This window comes from Macrosteles quadrilineatus, unplaced genomic scaffold, assembly GCF_028750875.1.
Source record: "Macrosteles quadrilineatus isolate MER2022 unplaced genomic scaffold, UCM_ALF_1.0 Scaffold_9__3_contigs__length_116548681, whole genome shotgun sequence".
Taxonomy (NCBI): Eukaryota; Metazoa; Arthropoda; class Insecta; order Hemiptera; family Cicadellidae; genus Macrosteles; species Macrosteles quadrilineatus.
In genome coordinates, this window is record NW_026542602.1 from 109,375,858 (window position 1) to 109,397,381 (window position 21,524).

At 39.2% G+C, this 21,524-nt stretch overlaps 1 protein-coding gene across 1 annotated transcript in view; it reads right to left on the reverse strand.

Moving 5' to 3' along the window:
- The window catches only part of LOC129003720 (uncharacterized protein DDB_G0283357-like), a 159,320-nt gene that overhangs the window by 16,048 nt on the left and 121,748 nt on the right, over nt 1–21,524 (reverse strand). The window contains exons 9-13 of the mRNA XM_054432016.1: nt 15,851–15,995; nt 9,012–9,044; nt 7,911–8,035; nt 2,595–2,709; nt 507–584 (exon numbers count right to left, since the gene is read on the reverse strand). Coding sequence (XP_054287991.1) covers nt 507–584; nt 2,595–2,709; nt 7,911–8,035; nt 9,012–9,044; nt 15,851–15,995 — 496 coding nt within the window. The remainder of the gene's footprint in view (nt 1–506; nt 585–2,594; nt 2,710–7,910; nt 8,036–9,011; nt 9,045–15,850; nt 15,996–21,524) is intronic.

Genomic DNA, 21,524 nt, shown 5'->3' on the forward strand with positions numbered 1-21,524 from the left:
AAACAACTTGGCAACACTTCCACGGCCATCCTAGAACCTGGACCTCACCCCAGTGACTTCTTTTCATTCTCCCATTGAATATGGACTTGAAAGGGAAGCGGTTTGGCACTGTCGCAGCAGTTCAAAGGGCTTCGAAAAAGATTCTGAACATCATTCCAATAGATGAACTCCATGAAGCCTTCCTGTTAGTGAATACTCGCTGGCAGCATTGTATCGAATCAGAAGGAAAATATTGGAAAATATAAGATTTTTTAACCGCTTAAACCGCTTCTATACATTTGTTTTCCTAAGACCAGCCAGTCCAGAAATTTAATTAACACACTCGTAGTTGGATAACCATGTAGTTAGATAGTTGCTATTATTATGGACATTACATGCATGTATGCCAAAATATGGCAATCGCAAATAACGGTAACTAGAACATTATGTAAGATGATGATGTATATAGCATCATGACGTTTCTAATGCCTCGGTAGTAAGAAAGTAAGTAAGATCTACAGACAAACCTGCTATCATCCTGGTAGCCGTAGTTTGTAGAATTGTAGTAGTCTTGGTTGTAATTTTGCCCCTGGTTGTAACTTGTGCTGAAAGAAATCAAATACATTAACTCCATTGACAATAATCACTGTTTTGGCACACTTTAAATAGAATAGGCCTATAAGCTTAAAAAACTCAATACAGGGTGTCCCGTGAGTAGACAGTAAACCCCAACCGATCTTCATGAAACCAATAATAACCAAGACTCGAAATTGAAGTTTGGTGGTTACTCTGAGATGTTAGACACAAGTTCCTATAGGAACAGGTTCTGTTTGTAACCAAAATGAAGTGGAACCTTATTAGCTTAGCCTTATTCTACCTCATTTTACAACTAAAAGTGTCATTTTACAGCATTTCAGCAATTTTTTATTTGATTTGTTTGAACTTTGTGTCATTCAGGGCCGATTTACCGAATAGGCACGGTAGGCACGTGCCTAGGGCGCGAGGCGATTGGCTTCTTTTGGGGGCGGCAAAAATTTGGAAATAAAAAAAAAATCGTGGTAGTATTTGCATGCTATTGCGGTAAACTTCTGATATCCCCTCGCGGCCGTGTAGGCATCGTAATCGTCTCCCGCGTTTGCGGCAAGATTCTTACTATTTTCTGCAGTCAGGTCGTTTGGACATAAAATTATCGTCTTCCATGATCGAGGCAATATATGAACATATCCAGCGGTCGTGAGGAGATTATCATCGTCTACCGCATATGAGGCGTAATTCGGATATTTTCCCACGGTCGTGAGGACATTATCCTCGTCTTGCGCGATCGCGGTCAAATTCTGACCACCCCTCGCGGTCGTGAAGACATCATATCGTGCCCCACGGTTGTGTGGACATAGTAATCACCTCCCGCGATTGTAGAAAAACGGTAATCATCTCCCTCAGTCTTGTGGAGGTCATCATCCTCTTACGCAAATTAGGCAGCATTTTGACCTTTTCCCGCGATCGTGTGGCCAAAATCATCGTCTTGCGCGATTGCGATAAAATTCTGATCACCCCTCGCGGCCGTGAAGACATCATTATATCGTCCCTGTTGGTCGTTTGGACATAGTGATTGCCTCCCGCGATTGGCAAAATGGTAATCATCTCCCGTGGACATGTGGAGATATCCGTCTTCGGCGAATGAGGCAAAATTCTGATCTTTTCCCGCGGTCATGTGGACATTATCATCGTCTTGAGCGATCGCGGCATTATTGTGATCATCCCTAGTGGCCGCGTAGAAATCATTATTGTATTCCGCGGTTCTGTAGACATCGTAATCGTTTCCCGCAGTTGTGAAGACACCGTAATCGTCTCCTGCGATTGCGGGAAAATGTTAATAATGTCCTCCAGTCGTGTGGACATTATCATCGTCTTCTGTGATCGCGGCAATACTCTAATTATCCGTTGCGGCTCTGTAGATACCATCATCGTCTTCTGCAATCGCGGAAAATTCTGATCATCCTTTGCGGCCGTGTGTAGACATATTATCGTCTCCCGCGATCACGGAAACGTCACTTTTGTCATGCGCGATCACGGTAAATTGAAAACTCCAGGTATAAATACAACATTCACGGTTCAAAAATCCCCCGCATGATTCCCGGATTTCCCGGTCGGTGGACACCCTGTTATATATATATATATTGCAAAGGGGCGCTAACTATTAGATGTGCCTAGGGCGCTGACAGGGTCAAAAACGGGCCTGGTGTCATTTGATAGGAGATTTAAAATGCCAATTAAAAGCGTTCTTATCCTTTTTTATTTAAATAGTTTTTTTCCCAATTGAAATGTTAAAAATTAAAACGGCCATCATTTAAAGCTTTTAAATTAGTCAAAATTAATTTTTTTTTATATGGATCTCTTCAATTTAACATACATACCAAGTTTCATCAAGATCGGTTGGAACAATTCAAAGCAAAATATGTTTATAAAAAATACAAAATTGTGAATCTGGTTTATGAATATGATGAAATTTTGGAAAAGTTTAATTCTTTATGTTCTTTTTTTTTTACAAGAACCGTTTCCTCATATTTTAATTCTGAACTAGTCCTCGCAGTATGTTGTTAAACTATCTAAAATACCTGTCAGTCTGAGGATATGCATCTGCATCATAGTACTTTTCCTCGTATGAATTGTAAGGATCATCATACAGAGTTGTCTGGCGTTCCAGGCTGGGTCTTCTGTTTGTGTTGGGACCTGGAATATGTCAAACATAAGATTTTATACAAATCAAAACCCTAAAACCATATTAAAATAGGTGTATACAATTAGATTAGGAATTGCAGTGCAGACGTTATTAATGAAGGCTTGAGAAATATCAATAAGTTTGTTGAGTATCCTTACCCATCCTCCTACCCTATCCTCCTGATGATCACCTCAGCCTTTATGAGTTTAATGTTTAATCGTATCTACTAAGTTCAACTTTTTTTGCGTCCATGAAGTTTCAAGCAACAAATCTTCTGTAGGTAGAATGAGTGGACACTACTATCAACCTCAATTGCAGTATCCTCTTTTGCCTTTGCAATCAAGGGTGCTCACAGGAAATTTTCTCAGGTTATAGGCCAACCGGTATCTTTTTTTCAGCGATCGGGGAAACCCCCCCCCCCCTCTTTTTTGTGTGTGTATTATATTACATATACTTTTTTTGTTCATATATAAACTACATAGATGATCTTTTTTTCAGAAAAGAAAAGAATTTCATTCATTGGACATCTATTAAGGACTCCGGAAAATAGAAAAAGCAAGAAAATAATTGACAAGTTGTGGAATAGCATGAGTGACTTTAGGTGGATTACAGAGATTAAGGAGGACATGAGAAGGTTGGAAATATCATTAGAAGATTTGGAAAATAAGTCAGAGGCGCTTGCAGTACTCAAAGACAAAAATATCATCCTGCCAATAGGAGCAAACAATCAGAGACAAGGAAGAGTGGTTTCGGAAGAAGAAAGAAAACAACGGTCGGAAAGAATGAAGAAGTATTGGGCGGACAAGAAGAAGAGACAGAATTTAAAAAGAATCTAACCATTATATTGACTTAAGTGGTCCAATGCTGGCCATAAAATAATAATAATAATAATAAAACTACATAGATTATTTTGTCTGAACAGATGTGCCGTTTCAAGTGGAGGAGGTCAAAACCTGAGCTGTAAGTAAGTAATAAGTATCTCTTGTAATGGTGGACTGTAAGCTTAGCTGGCAGGATAGGCCACTTAGATGGTTTCTTTTTCTTAGTCGGTTAGTGGCCAATGTCATGGAGAGCCATTGATGTCTGCGGTGCATTCTGCACTACTATAGAGTATGTGGAAGTGTAATGGGGAAGTTTGGCAGATATACTCAAGGATGTATACAGGATGTGACTTTCTGTGTGCAACATCAGGTTATCATCTGCCTACCAAACAGTGATCTGATGGTCGATGGAGTCATCCCCTTCCAAATTTTGGTGGCTGATACAAAAGCAATTTTGCAGCAGCATGGGGTGGACCAGGTACGAAAAGGGGAGCACACTCATACCTCCCGGTTTTAGCGGCAAGACTGACAATTGGAGACATGGGGACTTTGGACCAGGCAACTGATTCAGCTAGTCCAGCCTTGGGTAAATCGGCAGTATGGAGAGGTACCTTACAAAATTTCGAACAGGTCACGGCTGTGTCCCGTCATACCTATAAAGGATAGGCAAAGCTGTGTCACTTAAGATTGCATCTAATGCCCATGCACTCCTGACGACTCAGAAAACACTTTTTTCTGCTGCCTGGAGGCTTAACATCACGTAGGACAGCTGTCAGTGGATAAACTTGTGTGTCCCCTGATGACAATTTGTCCATGGTATCTTACCCACAAAGAATTTCAACCTTGAGTGGATATTGGTCTAGGTAAATAATTTTATAACTGAATGCCAAAAACGGCACGTGCTCTGAGGACTAGGGGTCACATGTTGACCTTACTTGAAGATATGTGACAAACAATCTCAGGTCTGTGACCAACACAGTAGAGAGGGTTTTTCATGAGTTAGGCATCGGTTTGTCTGGAACAGGAAATTCTGATGATCACTTCTGCACTCATGCCGCATTCCATGACTAGGTCTGGAAGGGACTGGTCCCCGACAACGCGCCAAACAGTCCCATAGGCAGTGCCAGGCACACATCAGCCCCTCTGCACGAAAGGGGCACTCCCAATTAAGGATGTGCCGAATCAGAATTTCAAATCTCGAATCCTAAGGAAAGATTCGGATTCGAGAGTCGATTAACGAGATTCGATTAAGAATACACCGACTCGCTGCAAGCTCCATAATAACGTGTAGCTGCAGTGACGATCTACGCATAGCTGGAACAAAGTCAAACTCGGTCTCTTAAACAACACATCGGTCTATTTACTGGGTGGCGCAAAAAGAAAGCCACTTTGTACGTTAGAGCGTTCAGGTTTAGTAACAATGGCACAGTGGACTGTTCAGCATCGTGTGTTCGCTGTTGAACAGTATTTCAAATCGAATGAATCTGTAATTACCGTTCAACGAAACTTTCGTAGAGTGTTTAATATCGAGCGTAATGGTTCGATACCTGATCGCAACACGATACTTCGTTGGGTGAACTCGTTTCGTACAAAAGGATCAGTTACAAAGAATAAGTCGACTGGCCGTCCTCGTATGGCGCGTACTCCACAAAACATCGACACTGTCAGAGCCCCGGTTCTTCAGAGTCCTCACCATTTCACAAGGCGACGCGCTCCGACCTTAGGGATGTCACGTTGGTCGCTCCAGCGTATTTTGACATGTGAGTTGAAATTTCATCCTTATAAAATTATGATTGTTCAGAAGCTTAATGAACATGATTTTTGATCAAAGAAGAAGTCTTTGTGAGAGAATGCTTGATATCGTTGCAAATGACAACGCTGTTTTAATGATGAGTGATGAAGCTCACTTCCATTTGAACAGTTTGGTAAATAAGCAGAACTGCCGCTATTGGGCAGCTAACAATCCTTGAGAAATGCATCAGAAACAACTGCATAGTCCCAAAGTTACAGTGTGGTGTGGGGTCTCAAAAGTTGGTATCGTAGGACCTTACTTTTTTGAAGAGGATGGTGCTACTGTCACATTTAATTCTCAACGTTATTTTGAAATGCTATGCACATTTTTGCAGCCACAACTTGAAGCTTTGGGGATCGATATGGCAGACATATGGTTTCAACAGGATGGAGCCACAGCCCACACGAGCAATGCATCCATGGAAGTCGTAAGAGAAATGTTTCCTAATCAAGTGATTTCACGTTTTGGTGATCTCCATTGGCCTGCACGCTCGCCAGACCTATCGCCGTGCGACTTCTTCTTATGGGGTCATCTGAAATTCAAAGTGTACTGTCGCAAACCACGGTCTATCGAGGAGTTAAAGGCTGCAATACGTGAAGAAATTGTTGCAGTATCACAGGACACTTTGACAAAAGTTATGGAGAATTTTGAAGAGAGACTTTTGATGTGTATGAACGCAGAAGGTCGCCACCTCTCCGATGTTATTTTAAAACCTAAAAAGGTACTTTGGATTTCACAATGACCAATTCTTAAATTAGATTTATTGCTGGTTGTAAGTTATTGGTATTATAAAAAGTATTGTGTGTTTTTAATAAACAAACTTATAGCATTTCAAAATCCATGCGTTCTTTTTGCGCCACCCAGTATTTACCATATGGCTATGGCTTGAACTACGTCCTAGTCTAATATTAATTGTATTTTAAAAATAGGGATAGGCCAATAACAGAATTTCTGGATTCGATACCAGTTCTGAAATGAAATATTACTCACGACTCTCGATACCGTTTCCTATAAAAACTTATATTTTTAAGGAGCAATGGTCAATGTTTTGTTGTTCGTTTACATTCTGAGTCAGACAACCGGCGTAGTTTATGCCGACCCAAAATTATCGTGCGCTCTCTGTTATTTATTGTATTCAAGTCTGATAAGTAATGGAATCAGCGAACCGTTATGCTTTTTACAACACAAAATAGTCGTAGACTGAAAAAATCCAAATGGAGGTAGCACAGGCACGACAACTCTGCTAGAAAATCGAGCCGCTGTAAAATGTTGTTATGTTGGTACCACTAGAAGAATCAACCAGCTCATTGGCTGTTGGCTTAGTTGTAATCCCACACAATCCCCTAGTTTCATTGTATTGTAATATTCCCCTAGTACATATGGTGGCCAACATATCTCAAGTCCCGCATTCAGTATTCCGTGCTACCTTCGGTTGTAGGTTGTAGCTCTAGTTCAGTGCTAGCGTTCGAGCAACTATTGCTACCACTGCCGGTATCATCGACTTAACCTTGACCGCCCGCAATAAGTATTTGTCTGCGTTGTGTAGCAAGCAATTGGCGGAACTGTACCGTAGACTCGTAGACACTAGACAGACGACACAATGATTAAAGTTACACAATAATATGATTCCCAATCGAGGCTCGACTGTGGATTGAATTGATGTGTAGTATTTAATATGTTATTTAAAATTCTATGAACAGAGTATGCCAATACTATCGATCAACAAATTTTAAATTAACAAGTGTACTTACAACAACCATAAACAACCAATAATAAATATTTTCCAAGATGTAACCGATTAGTCGTCTGTTATTTTTGCCGTGTGTCAAAAGTAATTACCTAACTTTTCATTGCAAAGAGTACAGTAGTCATTAATGGTTATATTTATTTTTAAATGGTTCCCATTCCATTCTTGCTTTTTTAATTACCCTAACCCCATTTATAATTAATTATTTTTGGGACTTGAGATTCGAGGATTTGAGATTCAATTTTTGTAGGATTCGGATTTGAGATTCAAAATTCCTGGATTCGGCCATCACTACTCCCAAGGCCCCTCAGTGTGCGCCGGTTAAAAAAGAAGGAGTAAAATCTCCTAAAATGAAATTGAAAGAGAAAAAATGAAAGGAAAGAAAAACGATTTAGAGGAACGAGGCAAATATAAGAAGAAAGCTTGGCCTCGGAAAATGTCTTGAGCATGAAATGAAGGATCTCCCAACACACTTGTTAGTTGCTTCTTACAACAAATTGAGGGAAGGTGCGGTCCTATTCTAGCTTGTTAAACCGAACAGAGTTTGGATATGTTATTAGAACTAGCTTGGTGTAAACAAAAACTGTGAATCACTGACTATTTAGTTATCTTGCACAGTAGGGTGGCACTGGCAATAAGTAAGTCAAGTCAGTTATGAGGCATGACTAAACCCTAATAACCACCTCAAGATTGAGAGACTAGCCTGAGAGTTATAGATCTTAGGATGTAGATTTTGAGGAATAATTGTTATTTTTCAACTATAAAGAGAATTGTGACATTATAATGCAAACTTATATTTGTTAATTTGGTCTAATTAATGAGTTGTGATGATTTTATTTAGAATGGTTGTACCTTTGTTGCGCTTGTTGGGAGTGGCTCTTGTGACAGGGGTGTTGTATTGCTGAGGAGGGTAGATTCTTGTGTTTTCTGGGGTCTCAAAGCTCTCCGTGTACCCGTCTTCATACCATGTTGTCTGACTGTGATACAAAGTTAAAATTAGGGCTCATCTAAATCAAACAAACCTACAACATAATACAGTGATCATACAAGATTATTCCTAAAACCTTGTAGATTAACGCCAAGTTAAATCATATTATTTTTATTCAGAAAGAGTTTCACATATTTTTTTACAAAAACACATTAGAGTACACTAAACTTAGATCCTTGAATGGTAAAACTTATTTGTGAAACCATGTGTAGTATTAGACTTGATGCCACCTTTTGTGGATTCCTCTGAACATGAAGCTATTATGAAATACGAGGGCTGTCCATAAATTACAGTACAGTCTCCATCGAGTTCCCCTTGAGGGCAAGCGAACTAAGCCTAGTTCAAATCTGAGACCATATTGTGTTTGTTACTTCATCCCGTACCATTGATACAACCTGTCAATGCAACTGTCCTAAACCAAAGGTTGATTTAATAATCATATGTTGCAACTGGTTCCTACTATGGGATGGATGATTATCGTCTCGTCATGTACAGTAGCCATGTAATCAAATTCTTGGTGGGAGTGTCAATTGGTTGGGAACTAATTTAAATAGGACTGGATGAAGTAAAAACATTGAGTTGGTTCCAGATTTGAACTAGCTTGCTTGGTTGCTAAAGAAGTTTGATGGAGACCTTAATCCATGGACAACATTGTTACAATATATACTAAACTGGAATGTATGTATGACTTCAGTGATAGAACAGTATATGCGTTTTGCATGATAATCCCTAATATAATATGATTTCTACTAATTGTTTGGCAGCAGCTTTACTCAGTTGTGCTGATTGTATCAAGCACGTCTCACAGAATTGGTTGAGAAATATCGGAACAAAGGTAGACATCTGGAGTAAAAATAATAGATAGCAGGTTGCATCTCTCTAAATCATTCAAAATGCTCTAACAAAGTGAAAATATATGCAGCATTAGTTATATCTAATATTGTATTCCACTTTTCTCCACTTACCTGTCTTCATAATCCCAAGTTTTCTTTCTCCTCCTAAGACAAAACAAGAACAGTGTCAATATTGCCTACCATATATAAATTTTTAACTGCTTGGAAAAAATCTACTTATAAATTCATGACCAATCAAATAAAAATATTTTAACTGTAATCCTCATTAGTGTTCTGATTCTCTGTTAATTGTATACCATTGTTTTCTTATGGTTGACAGGTGAAACCACAAAAGATTTGAGCATGAGCACTTTGTAAAATAGCAATACCCTACATTACAAAACAAACCAATTTGCTCTAGAATATTTAATTTTAAATTATGAATACTCACAATACACATTATCATAGATATCATATGAAGAGTCAGAGTAGTTAAGACATCTTAAAAGAGCAGGACAAGAGGCTAGCTGTTAATTATTTTATAGTAAAGCAAGAAGCACATACTGTTGTAGGAATACAAGCAGGATTCATATTAGGGGTAAGTGATTATGCAGGTGACATCAGCTTTAAGACAATATTCCTAGCTCTGGAACAAAAATCCAACTGCAATTTAGATTTTTTCTGCAAAAGTGTTAGTTGAGTGGGTTTTATGACACTGACATTTATATTTATAGAATAATAGACCTGCCCTCTGTGTGTACTTCATGTTCAGGGCCGGTTTACGCGAACTACGCGGCCGCATATGGCGCCACAAAAAAGTGGCGCCGTGGTGCCAACGGAACATTTTTTTTTACGTGAACAACGTAATTTTGTTTATTTTCGCTCATAGTCCAAGTATACCACAATAAAGGCATTTATTCTGTTTGTACACTTGAAAAATGTGTATATTTGTACAGCACTACAACTCAAGGACTCAATCTCAATGCCATTTGCAGTTTCGATTTGTAGTGAGCTGACGCTTGGCAGCGTACGGCGCAGCGCCGGTGGGTTTCATTTCACGACTCACTCATACTAACTAGAGATAAGCAAGCGCGCTTAGCGCGCAGCGCCACTTGTCACAACAAGAAACTTTCCCCTCCCTTCCCTCCCTTCTTTCTCTTATCCTAGAGCTGAGCATTACGTTGTATTGCACTCTTTTAGTTTTATACGTATCGGTATCGTATTGGCGTTGTTTTGATGATTCATGATTGTTGATAAGTGAATGATTACGAGTGTTTTAAGTTTAATTTATAATTAGCGCATTAAATAAGAAGAAAGTATAAACTGAATAAATGAGTAAAACATCTTGCGAGCCGATACTAAGAAAACAATGGCAGAAAAAAAGAAAACGTCTGGCACTTATTATAGAAATCGTAAGGTGAATTTGGAACAGGAAGATAAAAAACAAGACAAATCAATGTGTAGGTAGATTTTTGTTGAAATCATCTGGTGGCGAGTCCAGTCAGCCCAAAGAAGTCACGATAGAAGACGGCAATGACGTAGGTATTTATTTATGTATTTCCCAAGGAAAGATTAAAACAAGCAGCTGATCACAAACGGCAAATTACGTCATTGCCGTCTTCTATCGTGACGTCATGCTTGACGAACATGACGGCCTGTTTTTAGCGAATTTCCCTATACGGAAGTAGCTATTTTAGTGTGGCCTTGGTTTTGCTAAAGTTTATATGATGAGTAAAAGTGTAAAAATGTTAAATTTCTGCGAATAATAAACAATCTTATATTGCAAGTATTCTTCTAACTTAAACTTCTAAAATACCCCCGCCGCAGCAAACCTGCCGTCTAAGCGAATTTCCATTTCGCCGAATTGATTTTCAATTGATCTATTTAAATAACATTAGGTTTAACGAGTACCTAGGTTTGCTGCTACAAGGAAACTAATAATAAAGTAGTGTGTTTTTAGTAAAATATTGATAGCTTACTATAAAATAAATAAATTTGCCAAGTTTGATCAAAATATATCCATAAACAAGCAAACTACAACATTTTACAATATTCTCCATAAGAATAACATGGGAATTTTAAATTTACCATTTTTTTAGTTTTCTCCGTAACCAATAACCGTACAAAAACACTTTGATATACTGAATTGTTTGTTTTTTTAAGCTCTTTAAGAAGGTTTAGAGAAAAATTGGGAAATTTTGTGTTTTGAGGGTAAGAAGTGAGAAAAACCAATTTTTACCCCATAAAACCCCCCATAAAACCCTGTTCCCATGGTCCGATCATGCTGGATCGCGAACTCATTCAAGTTTATCCCGCCTTACACCTTCAAACCAAATTTCATCAAAATCGGATAAAAATTACTCAAGTTATCGTGTTCACGGACACATATATATATATATAAATCTATATATATATATACCTATATATATATATATACATATATAAAAATTTGAACGAATGGTGTTTTTGGCCTCTGGGGACATTAAAATGAAAAAGTAAATCGGTCCCGGGCCTAAGTCTTACCATGAGACCTACGGTAATAGCTACTTCCCTATAGGGAAATTCGCTAAAAGTTGTTCCCAAAATTATTGTAAAAAATTCACAAATACGGTTAAGTTGTGTTAATGGTTTGGGGGGGGGGGAATCCTAAGTGGCGCTGATTCGGGTGTTCGCTTAACTCTGAAAAATTCCTAGAACCGGCCCTGTTCATGAGAATAAGAATAAGAATAAGAATAAGAATCTTTATTACCCTTTAAACATTTTACAGTGCAATAGGGTTCGTCATTTGCTACATAATATTAAAATGTAATTAAATATTTCACATGAAACAGTAACAAAAATAATTTTATCAAATAAGTTAAGACAAGCTGGCCTGGTTATAATCTAAAATCTAGTCTAATGGCAGGAACATGGTGAAACATAGGGCAAAAAATATGAGCAAAATACAAGTTAAAATAGAACGAGTACATAGAAACAATACTAACATGGCAAGATGATAAAAATAGATTTTGAAACAAATTAACAAAGGTAAATAAAAATATGACTATATCAAAATGGTTAACATCAGAAACAAGTTACTTAAATAATGTGACTAGAATGGCACAAAGAATTAAACAAGTTAGGGACATTGCGGTTGCTTTTCAAACATCAATTTTGAAATATCGCTTTTAAAAAAACTCATCTAGTTTGTAAAAAGGGTGGCTAGTTAATGCTCATGTACATGTTTCCTGTTACTGGGTTTTAGTAATGTATATTTGTTTTGTTCGTGCGTTTGTCTGTGATTTGTGTAAATGTGACTTCGAAGGATTTTAACTTTGACGACTTTCTCTGGAATGCAATTTTGATGTCCTTCACAGCCTGAAGAAGTTCCCCTCGGGATGAAACTGCAGTAGCCTATAGACTGCTAGGGATCACTTTGACAGTACAGTAGACTCTCAGTAAATCCAAAAGATATAGGACCATGATACTGCCGGATTAGTGAAAATGCCGGATTACTGGAATGTTATCAATAAAAACACTTAAAATGCATTTAAAACACGTCTCCGAAGATCACGTGATCTGAAACAGCTATTCAAGCATGACAACGGTGACGTTTCCGTGACCGCTGGAGTCGTTGATAACGTCTAAACGTTTGCAGGAGATATTGTTTGTGATTTTGCCTCCATCGTGCATGACGACGATGACGTTTCCGTTACCGCGGGAGTGAATAATGATGTTTACATGGCCGCAGGAGATGATAAAGTTTTTGCCATGACCGCAGGAGACAACGATAATGTCTACACGACCACGGGAGATGTTCATGATTTTGCCGCGAACCCGCAAGACGACAATGGCGTTTCTGTGACCGCGGCAGTAGATTATGATGTCTAAACGGCCATGGAAGATGTTCATGATTTCGCCACTATCGCAAAAGACGATTATGACGTTTCCATGACCGCGGGAGTGGATGATGATGTCTACACGGCCACGGGAGATAATCAGAATTTTGCGTGGAAGACCTCACCCGTCAAAACAAAAGATGCTGGATTACTGGAGTACCGGAGTGGTGCAGTGCCAAATTAGAGAGGGTCTATTGTATAAGGTATTTAAACCTTAGTGGTAGCTTCAGAAAGATAGGTGATGGATCGATCCCACCTATTGCTGGAATCACATAATATGGACTAACTGTATATTCCAGTCTTTATAACTATCATCTTTGACTATTGATAGAACTATACATTCCACCCACATGTTACAGTTGTCATTAGTTTTCAAATCAAAATCGTTGTAGTTGATGTGAGCCACCGACGGATTAGATTGTGCTAATGTAAATTACAGATTTCTGTCCAATACATGAACATTTATACCAAGTCAAACCAATTGAATGACTTTTTATGAGCTATAGCAACCGTTAAAACTCAAAAATTCAGAAATGTTTCTGTTTCGTGTTTCAACGGCTCATATTGACCGAAACTAGTGTTGCAAACAAAGAGTTTGCAACTCCCTTTGATCTTTACCGACTTCTAGTGGAAACTAAAATTTTTGTTGCAAACACTGAAAAACTGTTTGCAACAGCGAAATGTTTCGTCTAAAACTGTGCGTTTTAGAGATGTTTGCAATTTCTGTTTGCAGCTCGTGTTTCAAACTCCGGTGTAAACGCGGCTTTAGGTCACCATCAATCTCTCATCGCAATGTTGAGTTGTTTTTTTTTTTCATCCATTGCTATTCTATTTGTTTTCCAGCCCTTTATGGCGATTAGGTATATAGAGTTGGTTTTTTGGTGAGTCGGTGGCTCAGTCGGTAGCATCACGGACTTCGGCCCAAGGCAGCGATGTCGTGGGTTCGGATCATGGTCACTGCCGCCAACATTTTATCAGTACGGTTCACCTTCATACTGTACCCGCTCACCCCTTGCTTTGCTGGATACGTTCCACGCACGGGCAGATGGTCTATGTGGACGGGAAAATGCAAGGTTAAAAGAGGCTGCTATAACCTCTTTTTTATAAAAAGATTTAAAAAAACAGGTATCAACATAGTATTTGAAAACGTTGTGAAAGAAAATTTACGTCTACTAACTAATAAATGTAGATACAGTAGGCTCTCAGTAATCCGGCAGATATAGGACCACCATACTGCCGGATTAGTGAAAATGCCGGATTACTGGAATGTTATCATTAAAAACCCTTAAAATGCAATTAAAACACGTTTCCGAAATTCGCGTGATCGGAAACCGCTATTGCCGCGATCGGGCATGACAATTACGTATTCGCGGGAGGCGATGATAACGTCTACACGTCCGCGGGAGATAATCGTAAAATTGCCGCCATCGCGCATGACGACGATGACGTTTTCGTGATCGCGGGAGATGTTAATGATTTTGCCGCGATCGCGCAAGTCGACGATGGCATTTCCGGGACTGCGGGAGTAGACAGTGATGTTTACACGGCCGCGGGAGATGATACAATTTTTGCTGCGGCCATGGAATGCAACAACAATGTCTACGTGACCGCGGGAGATGTTAATGATTTTGCCGCGATCGCGCAAAACGACGATGACGTTTCCGTGACCGCGGGAGTAGACAATGATGTTTACACGGCCACGGGAGATGATAAAATTATTGCTGCGGCCATGGAATGCAACAACAATGTCTACATTACCGCGGGGGATGTTCATATGTTCATGATTTTGCCACGATCGTGCTTGACAACGATGATGTTTCCGTGACCGCGGGAGGCGATGATAACGTCTATACGTCCGCGGGAGATGTTCGTGATTTTGCCGCGATCGTGCTTGACGACGATGACGTTTCCGTGACCGCGGGAGATGTTTATGATTTTGCCGCGATCGCGCAAGACGATGATGACGTTTTCATGACCACGTGAGAAAATTATGATGTCTACACGGCCGCGGGAGATAATCAGAATTTTGCCGCGATCGTGGAAGACCTCCCGTCAAAAGACGCCGGATTACTGGAGTGCCGGAGTGGTGCAGTGCCGGATTAGAGAGGGTCTACTGTAATGTGATCTTAGTTGCCAACTAACTGATTTGGAGTCTATTGCCAGTTAACGTACAAGAATGAGGAATAGTGTTTGGAGAGGGCAAATGTGCATAAGGCCTGTAAGGGAGGTCAGAGGTTGCAAAATGTTTTTTAATGGTTCAGGCCAACTATTGACGTTTGTCAGTCTCCTTTAAGGCAGTTACCAAAGTTAGAGAATCTTAGTTTGCAGATTGTGTTGTGATTAAGTAGGAGGGACTACCGAACTGATAGGGGACACTTTTGTAACTAGAAATTACTATGATAAACCCTGGTAAAATCAATTATGTTTGAGGTCAAAGATAGCTCTGCGTTCCTTTTTGTACCATCTCTAAGATACTGACTTTTATCTTAAACATGTCGACCCTGAAGCAGTTTCAAAAAATGTAATGTCTCAATGGCAACTGAATAAAGACAGCCTCGTGCAAATGTCTACTAACGGCCTTCTGTGAGTTTGAGCTCCACAATCCACTTGAGCACATTTTCTGCGTTGAAACAGATTCCTGAATTCATCTGTCAACTGTCAACTAACTGTAAAAAGGGCTGAACTGCTTCCTAAAGAAACCCAATGAAATTATGTGACTCATACTTGGCTGGAGCGACTATTTCTCCTAACATATTTTCAGGAGGGGTGAGAACCGGCTTAAGTAGTAGTGGATGAAGTAAAGAAAACACCACAACATTGGTCACAGGTTTTAACTATACCTTGCTTAGCCGCGACAGGAGCTTTATGGAACCATTTACTTTTAGACAGCCCTCGTAATAACCATGGAAGTAAAAAAAGTATGAACAATGCTGGTTAAACTTTTCAGTAGCTTTGAAAATGTTGTGGCTGCACGTCCCTAAAATAAAACATTAATATGTAATGTGACCTCGCCAAGCGGGACAGAATTTCAGGGTTCTAAACTCTTTATACTCCTAACAATCATAATGATAATGTTTATATCTATCCACCTACCTCGAAGGCTCTTTGTAGTTCCGCGGCCTACTGTTGTACGAAAGCGGATCCTCGTGGTCATTATAGTTCCTTGAGCCGTCTCCAGAGTAAGTGTTGTACAAGTCTTCCCCTCTTTGTGTTCTTCTTCTTGACGGATGCTGGGGACCTGCACATTAAAAGAGTATTTTATCAATAAGTTCCTTTATTTTCCCTTTATAGACACAAAACATAAAACCCTGCTACTCTTTTTGCATCAACTATCAGGGACGTAAAATATTTGTAAAATAATCAAGGTTACATACCTTCCGTCCAAGCAATTTTTTTTTAGGACAATGACTATGTATACATTTTGGACTAACGATCCCATCATCAGGTCTCCAAAAGTATAAAACCAAATATGCAGTGACTACAAAATGCATCAAGCCCTGGCTTGCTCTTTTGAAAATGCCAAATAAGGGGGTTTACTCCACATAGAATTACATTATCCTTTATAAATTTTGCAAGGAAACTGAGTCTGAAGGGAAAACAGCAGAGCCAAGCAGGAGGACAATAGATCCGGTAGGCCGCAAACATTTATTTGATAGTGGTGATATCAGTCATAACAACATCTGTGTTGAATAAAGATAAAATAATTTTTTTATGTTCATAATATTATGAATTAACATGGAAAAGATACAGTTGGATTGTTGAGGTTGTGCTGGTCTTTATTTAAATAAACTATAAACATTAATGGTAAGAGTTTTAAGGCTTAACTTTATTGAAAAGAGCAAAGTGAATGTTTGCTAACTCATCGTACTAATAAGCAGTACATGATGTAGCCTATTGAGCAACAGATTGCTAACTTCAATAGTAGGTGGCATGGAAAGACCTAGAGCTGGGACCGAAATCTTTTTTCTCATTTTGATGGAGAGTAAATAAAAATACATCTAATAATACTTTAACACATTTGCTGAAGCTGTGTCCCTGGTGAAGCATGGATGGCCATGGTGTGAGGCGGCTGCGGTTTGCCCATCAGTTAGTATGTCTCAGGATCTAGCCAAGGACGGTTGGTAAGCGTTACTATTGTGTCTCTAATACTAGTCTATAATTGTGGTGTAGGTTGGTAGTAAATTTCCCCGTAAAATCCCCGTCTGGCAAGCTTAGAAATCAACTTGCTGTCCCTGTTTCTCCCTACAATGGAACTGGCTACATTCCAAGCAGTGCTGCTATCTGTAATTGTTTTAGCAAACTATGTTGACTCTCGTTGTAATGCAGCACATCACCGCACGTTATTTACTATTCGTCAGACAGAAATATTTGAAAACGCATCGCCCTGTCAATCGGGCGCCTGCCATTGATGCAGCAAATGTTTTAAACATATATTTAATAGCTGGAGAGTTGGACTACTCCAGCTATAAAACCAAAAGCTCCACCGTGACCATCCCGCGTTTGAACAGCCTCGTGTAGAATGGTCCAACGGATTTCGAGCGGACTTCACGCGACGAAGATCCCGGCACACACATGTAGTATGCACAACATTTTGCGAAATTCACGCTCTAGTAAAATGGGTCTTAAAAGTACGAGGCTTGTTTTTTTTTTCAACCTCCGATAGGCTATAAATAAAAGACAAGTCCATATAAAATAATACATTTATTACCAAAAAGAAAGGTACACTTACAGCTACTTTTCGACATAATCGCCATAGAGATTCATATATTTGTCGTATCTGTGGACAAGCTTTTGTATGCCCTCCTCATAGAAGGTTGCCGCCACCGCATTTAGGTAGTCCTTGACGTTGGTTTGGAGTTCCGCATTGTTTTGAAAACGCTTCTTACACGCCACGTCTTCAGATTAGGAAAAAGGTGAAAGTCGCTGGGTGCACTGTCAGGACTGTATGGCGGATGATCAAAAATGTCCGATCCAAATTGGTCGAGAAGCTGTTGAGATGCTCCAGCAGTGTGTGGACGCCGTGGACGGGCATTGTCATGGATCAAAACAACTCCAGAAGTGAGCATTCCTCTTCGTTTGTTCTGAATGGCTCTACGCAACGTCGTAAAGTTTCACAATAAACAGCTGCAGTGATTGTGGTTCCAGGTTCCATGAATTCCAAAAGCAACACACCTTTGGGCCATGGCCTTTCTGTTGTTAAAGGTTTGTTTGAATTTCTTTGGTTTGTTTGGTGAATTTGAATGCATCCATTGTTGTGATTTTCGTTTTCTTTCCGTTGTGTCGTACTGAATCCAAGTTTCATCCCCACTCACGATCCATTTCAAAAAGTCGTCTCTGTCGTCATGGTAACACTCAAGGAACTGCAAAGCTGACGCCATATGTCGAGTTTTGTGGCCATCTGTCAACATTTTTGGGTCAAAACGTGCACAAAGTTTTCTGTAGCCTAACCATTCAGTAACAATAGAGTACAAAACAGACCTTGAAACATCGGGAAATTCCAAAGACAAAGCAGTAGGCCTAATGGTGAATCTGCGGTTTCCTTTCATCATTCTGTCAACACCTTGAACCAGGTCATCTGAAATGACAGATTTGATCCCTTGTCCCCCTTCATCGTGCACATCATTACGGCCGTCTTTAAACTTTCGACACCATTCACGCACAACACCATCACTCATAAAGTTTTCCCCATACACACGACTCATTCTCTGATGGATTTCTATGGCCTTCAGCCTGTAGAAAACGAATAACACTTCGCAATTCACACTTGGTGGGAGCATCAATGGTGGCAGCCATGTTTATGTGGCTGTAGCACAACGCCAACTGACGCGCGAGTGTCAACAATGGCGACAAGTGTAGTGGAAGAGTTGCGCAATCGCCTAAGGCGCATGCCCGCCTTCTGCCTCCCGCGTAGCGTCTGCATGGAGCAATCGGGGGTTGAAAAAAAACCCTTGTATTTTTATTCACTCTCCATAAAATCAATAAAACGTGTCATGCTAATTAAGAAGCTATTTTTAATTTTGATGTCCCTAGAGGCCAAAAATAAAATTTGTTTGATTTTTTTTTTATTTTATCGATATTTTATATGTTTGTAAACTTTAGTAATCTATGTCCGATTTCAATGAAATTTGCCTTGAAGATGTAGGTGGGATAAACTTAAATGAGTTCGCAAACCAGCATGATCGGACCTTGCGATCAGGGGTTTATGGAGTAAATACATGATTTACTCATTTTTGACCCACAAAACATAAACATTCTCAATTTCTCTTAAAACCATTTTAAAGAGCTTAAACAATAAATAATTTTGTATATTGTTGTTTTTTTTTACGGTGTTTGGTTTAAAAAAAATTCTAAAAATGTATAACTTAAAAATTCCCATGTTGTTCTTATGGAGAATAAGTATAATCATAGACTATTTGATAGTCAAAGCTACAATGTTGTTGTTTTTGGATATATTTTTATCAAACTCGGCAAATTTATTTATTTTATACTAAGCTATTAATATTTTACCAAAAACACCCGCAGTACCCTCCCTGTAGCAGCAAACCTTGGTACTTGTTAAACCAATTGTTATTTAAATAGATTTAATTGAAAATACAATCAGACAAATGGAAATTCGCTTAGTCTGCAGGTTTAATTGCTGCGGCGGGGTATTTTATTTTTTATAAACATTGTTCAATTCAAAGATTAAGATAATAAAGTAGAGTTCTCTGCTATGCATCTAGTATAGGCTTTAAAGGTATAGCTAAATTATAAGGTTGCCTTGAAAGAGACTGACTGTGACAAGTTACAATGTACACAGAGGCACTTCAAAAATTATATTTAAATACCGAAATTCTGAACAAAAGCTTGGATGAAATAGAGGAGTGATATATTTTACCAAAAGTGACAGTATTGTGATGAATGGACTTGAGCTTTACAGCTCCAACACGCCTTCACCAGCCACTACTTATAAAAGGATGTAGTTTTTTATGGTTTTTGTAAATGAAAAGTATGTTTTCAAACCATGATGTTTTACTAGCCCAAGAATTTAAAATTGCTTGTCAGAAGATGGTATAGTTTAGGAGCAAATATGTCTTAATTATTATTATTTTAAATGCATTAGGAATTTTGATAGGAAATTTTAAAATATCTAGTCCTTGAATTGTATTTGAAGTGTATTCAAGCATGATGACCGTACCCGAAGAAGTTGGTATCTTTGGCTTATCCAAAAAGAGACTAGAATATTAAAAGAGCATGTCCCAAAGATCTATATGTGGTGAGCTGTTGTTTTATGAAAAATATTACTTGTGTAGGCCTTTGTTAATACTGTTAATACTGTTCAATGAAATGGCGACCATACAAAGTAGGTATTTTAAGCCAAGTATGAATGGAGATGAGTGTAGGATGAGTGGCGCGATCTTGTAGTCTTGTTAGTGACTAAGGCCGACATTCCTTAGACACAGCCGTTAATTAATAGCTCATACAGCCAATGGCAACTAAGGGACCTACAGTTTATAGTGGAATCCGAACCACATTTTTACCTTGGTATATACGAATTAATCTAATTATCTAATTATTATTTGGATAGGGTATCTAGGTTTAAATAGTTAAAACTTTAACAGACATAGCTGTTAATCACAGAATGTGTTACCACGCTGTTCCATCAATATCCCCAGGGGACTTAGCTTAATTATGGAGTTTTAGCCAGGGCCACGGTTCCCTAATGGTGGACACGGCGGTTGCCAGGGGGCCCTGGGAAAATTTTGTCTCTTGAAAAATCAAACCCACCAACTAATTTCTTAAGGGGTTAAATTTTTGAGTCAAGCCTTTATTCTTGCAATTGTCAAAAGATGTTTTCGATTGCATATAGTACCTGAGGATGATTTTTAAAATTTACAGTTTACTTTCTTTTTTTAAATTTTGTTACGATCGTGTGGGAGACGATAATGATGTCTCCACGACTGTGCAAAATTTTTACTATTTTAACACTTGCTATTTCATATTGCTTTTCGTTGTGGTGTAGGTTTGTAGTAAATTTCCCCGTAAAATCTCCATCTGGCAAGCTTAAAAATCAACTTGTTGTCCCGTCTTTCAACCTCCAATTGGCAATACAATCACAATGGGACCGGCTACGTTCCAAGAACTGCTGCTATCAGGTGGGTGTTTAAGCGAACTACTTTGACTCTTGTCGTAAAGCAGGACATCCCCGCACGTTATTTGCTATTCGTCAGACCGAAATTTTAAAGCCAATTACACACGGCAATCAGGTTTGTGCGACACTACGGGCTGCGCCGTCCTGGGGATACGCCTGCCATTTGATGTGCCGTAGCGAACGTGTTGTGAACAACTCATAAGTTTTTAGCGAATTAGTCAAAATCTTTCCCGGGGTATAAGATTTCATTATTGTTTTCTGCTATTGCAGCGAAACAGATTATCAGAGTTGGACTGGTCTATCACAGGGCCGATTTACCGAATAGGCACGGTAGGCACGTGCCTAGGGCGCGAGGCAATTGGCTTTTTTGGGGGGCGCCAACAATTTGGTAAATAAAAAAATTGCTGTTTGCATGCGATCACGGTAAACTTCTGATAATCCCTCGCGGCCGTGTAGACATCGTAATAGTCTCCCGCGTTTGCGGCAAGATTCTTACTATTTTCCGTGGTCGGGTCGTTTAGACATAGTTATCGTCTTCCATGATCGAGGCAATACATAAGCATATCCAGCGGTCGTGAGGAAATTATCATCGTCTACCGTGAATGAGGGAAAATTCTGATCTTCTTCTCGCGGTCG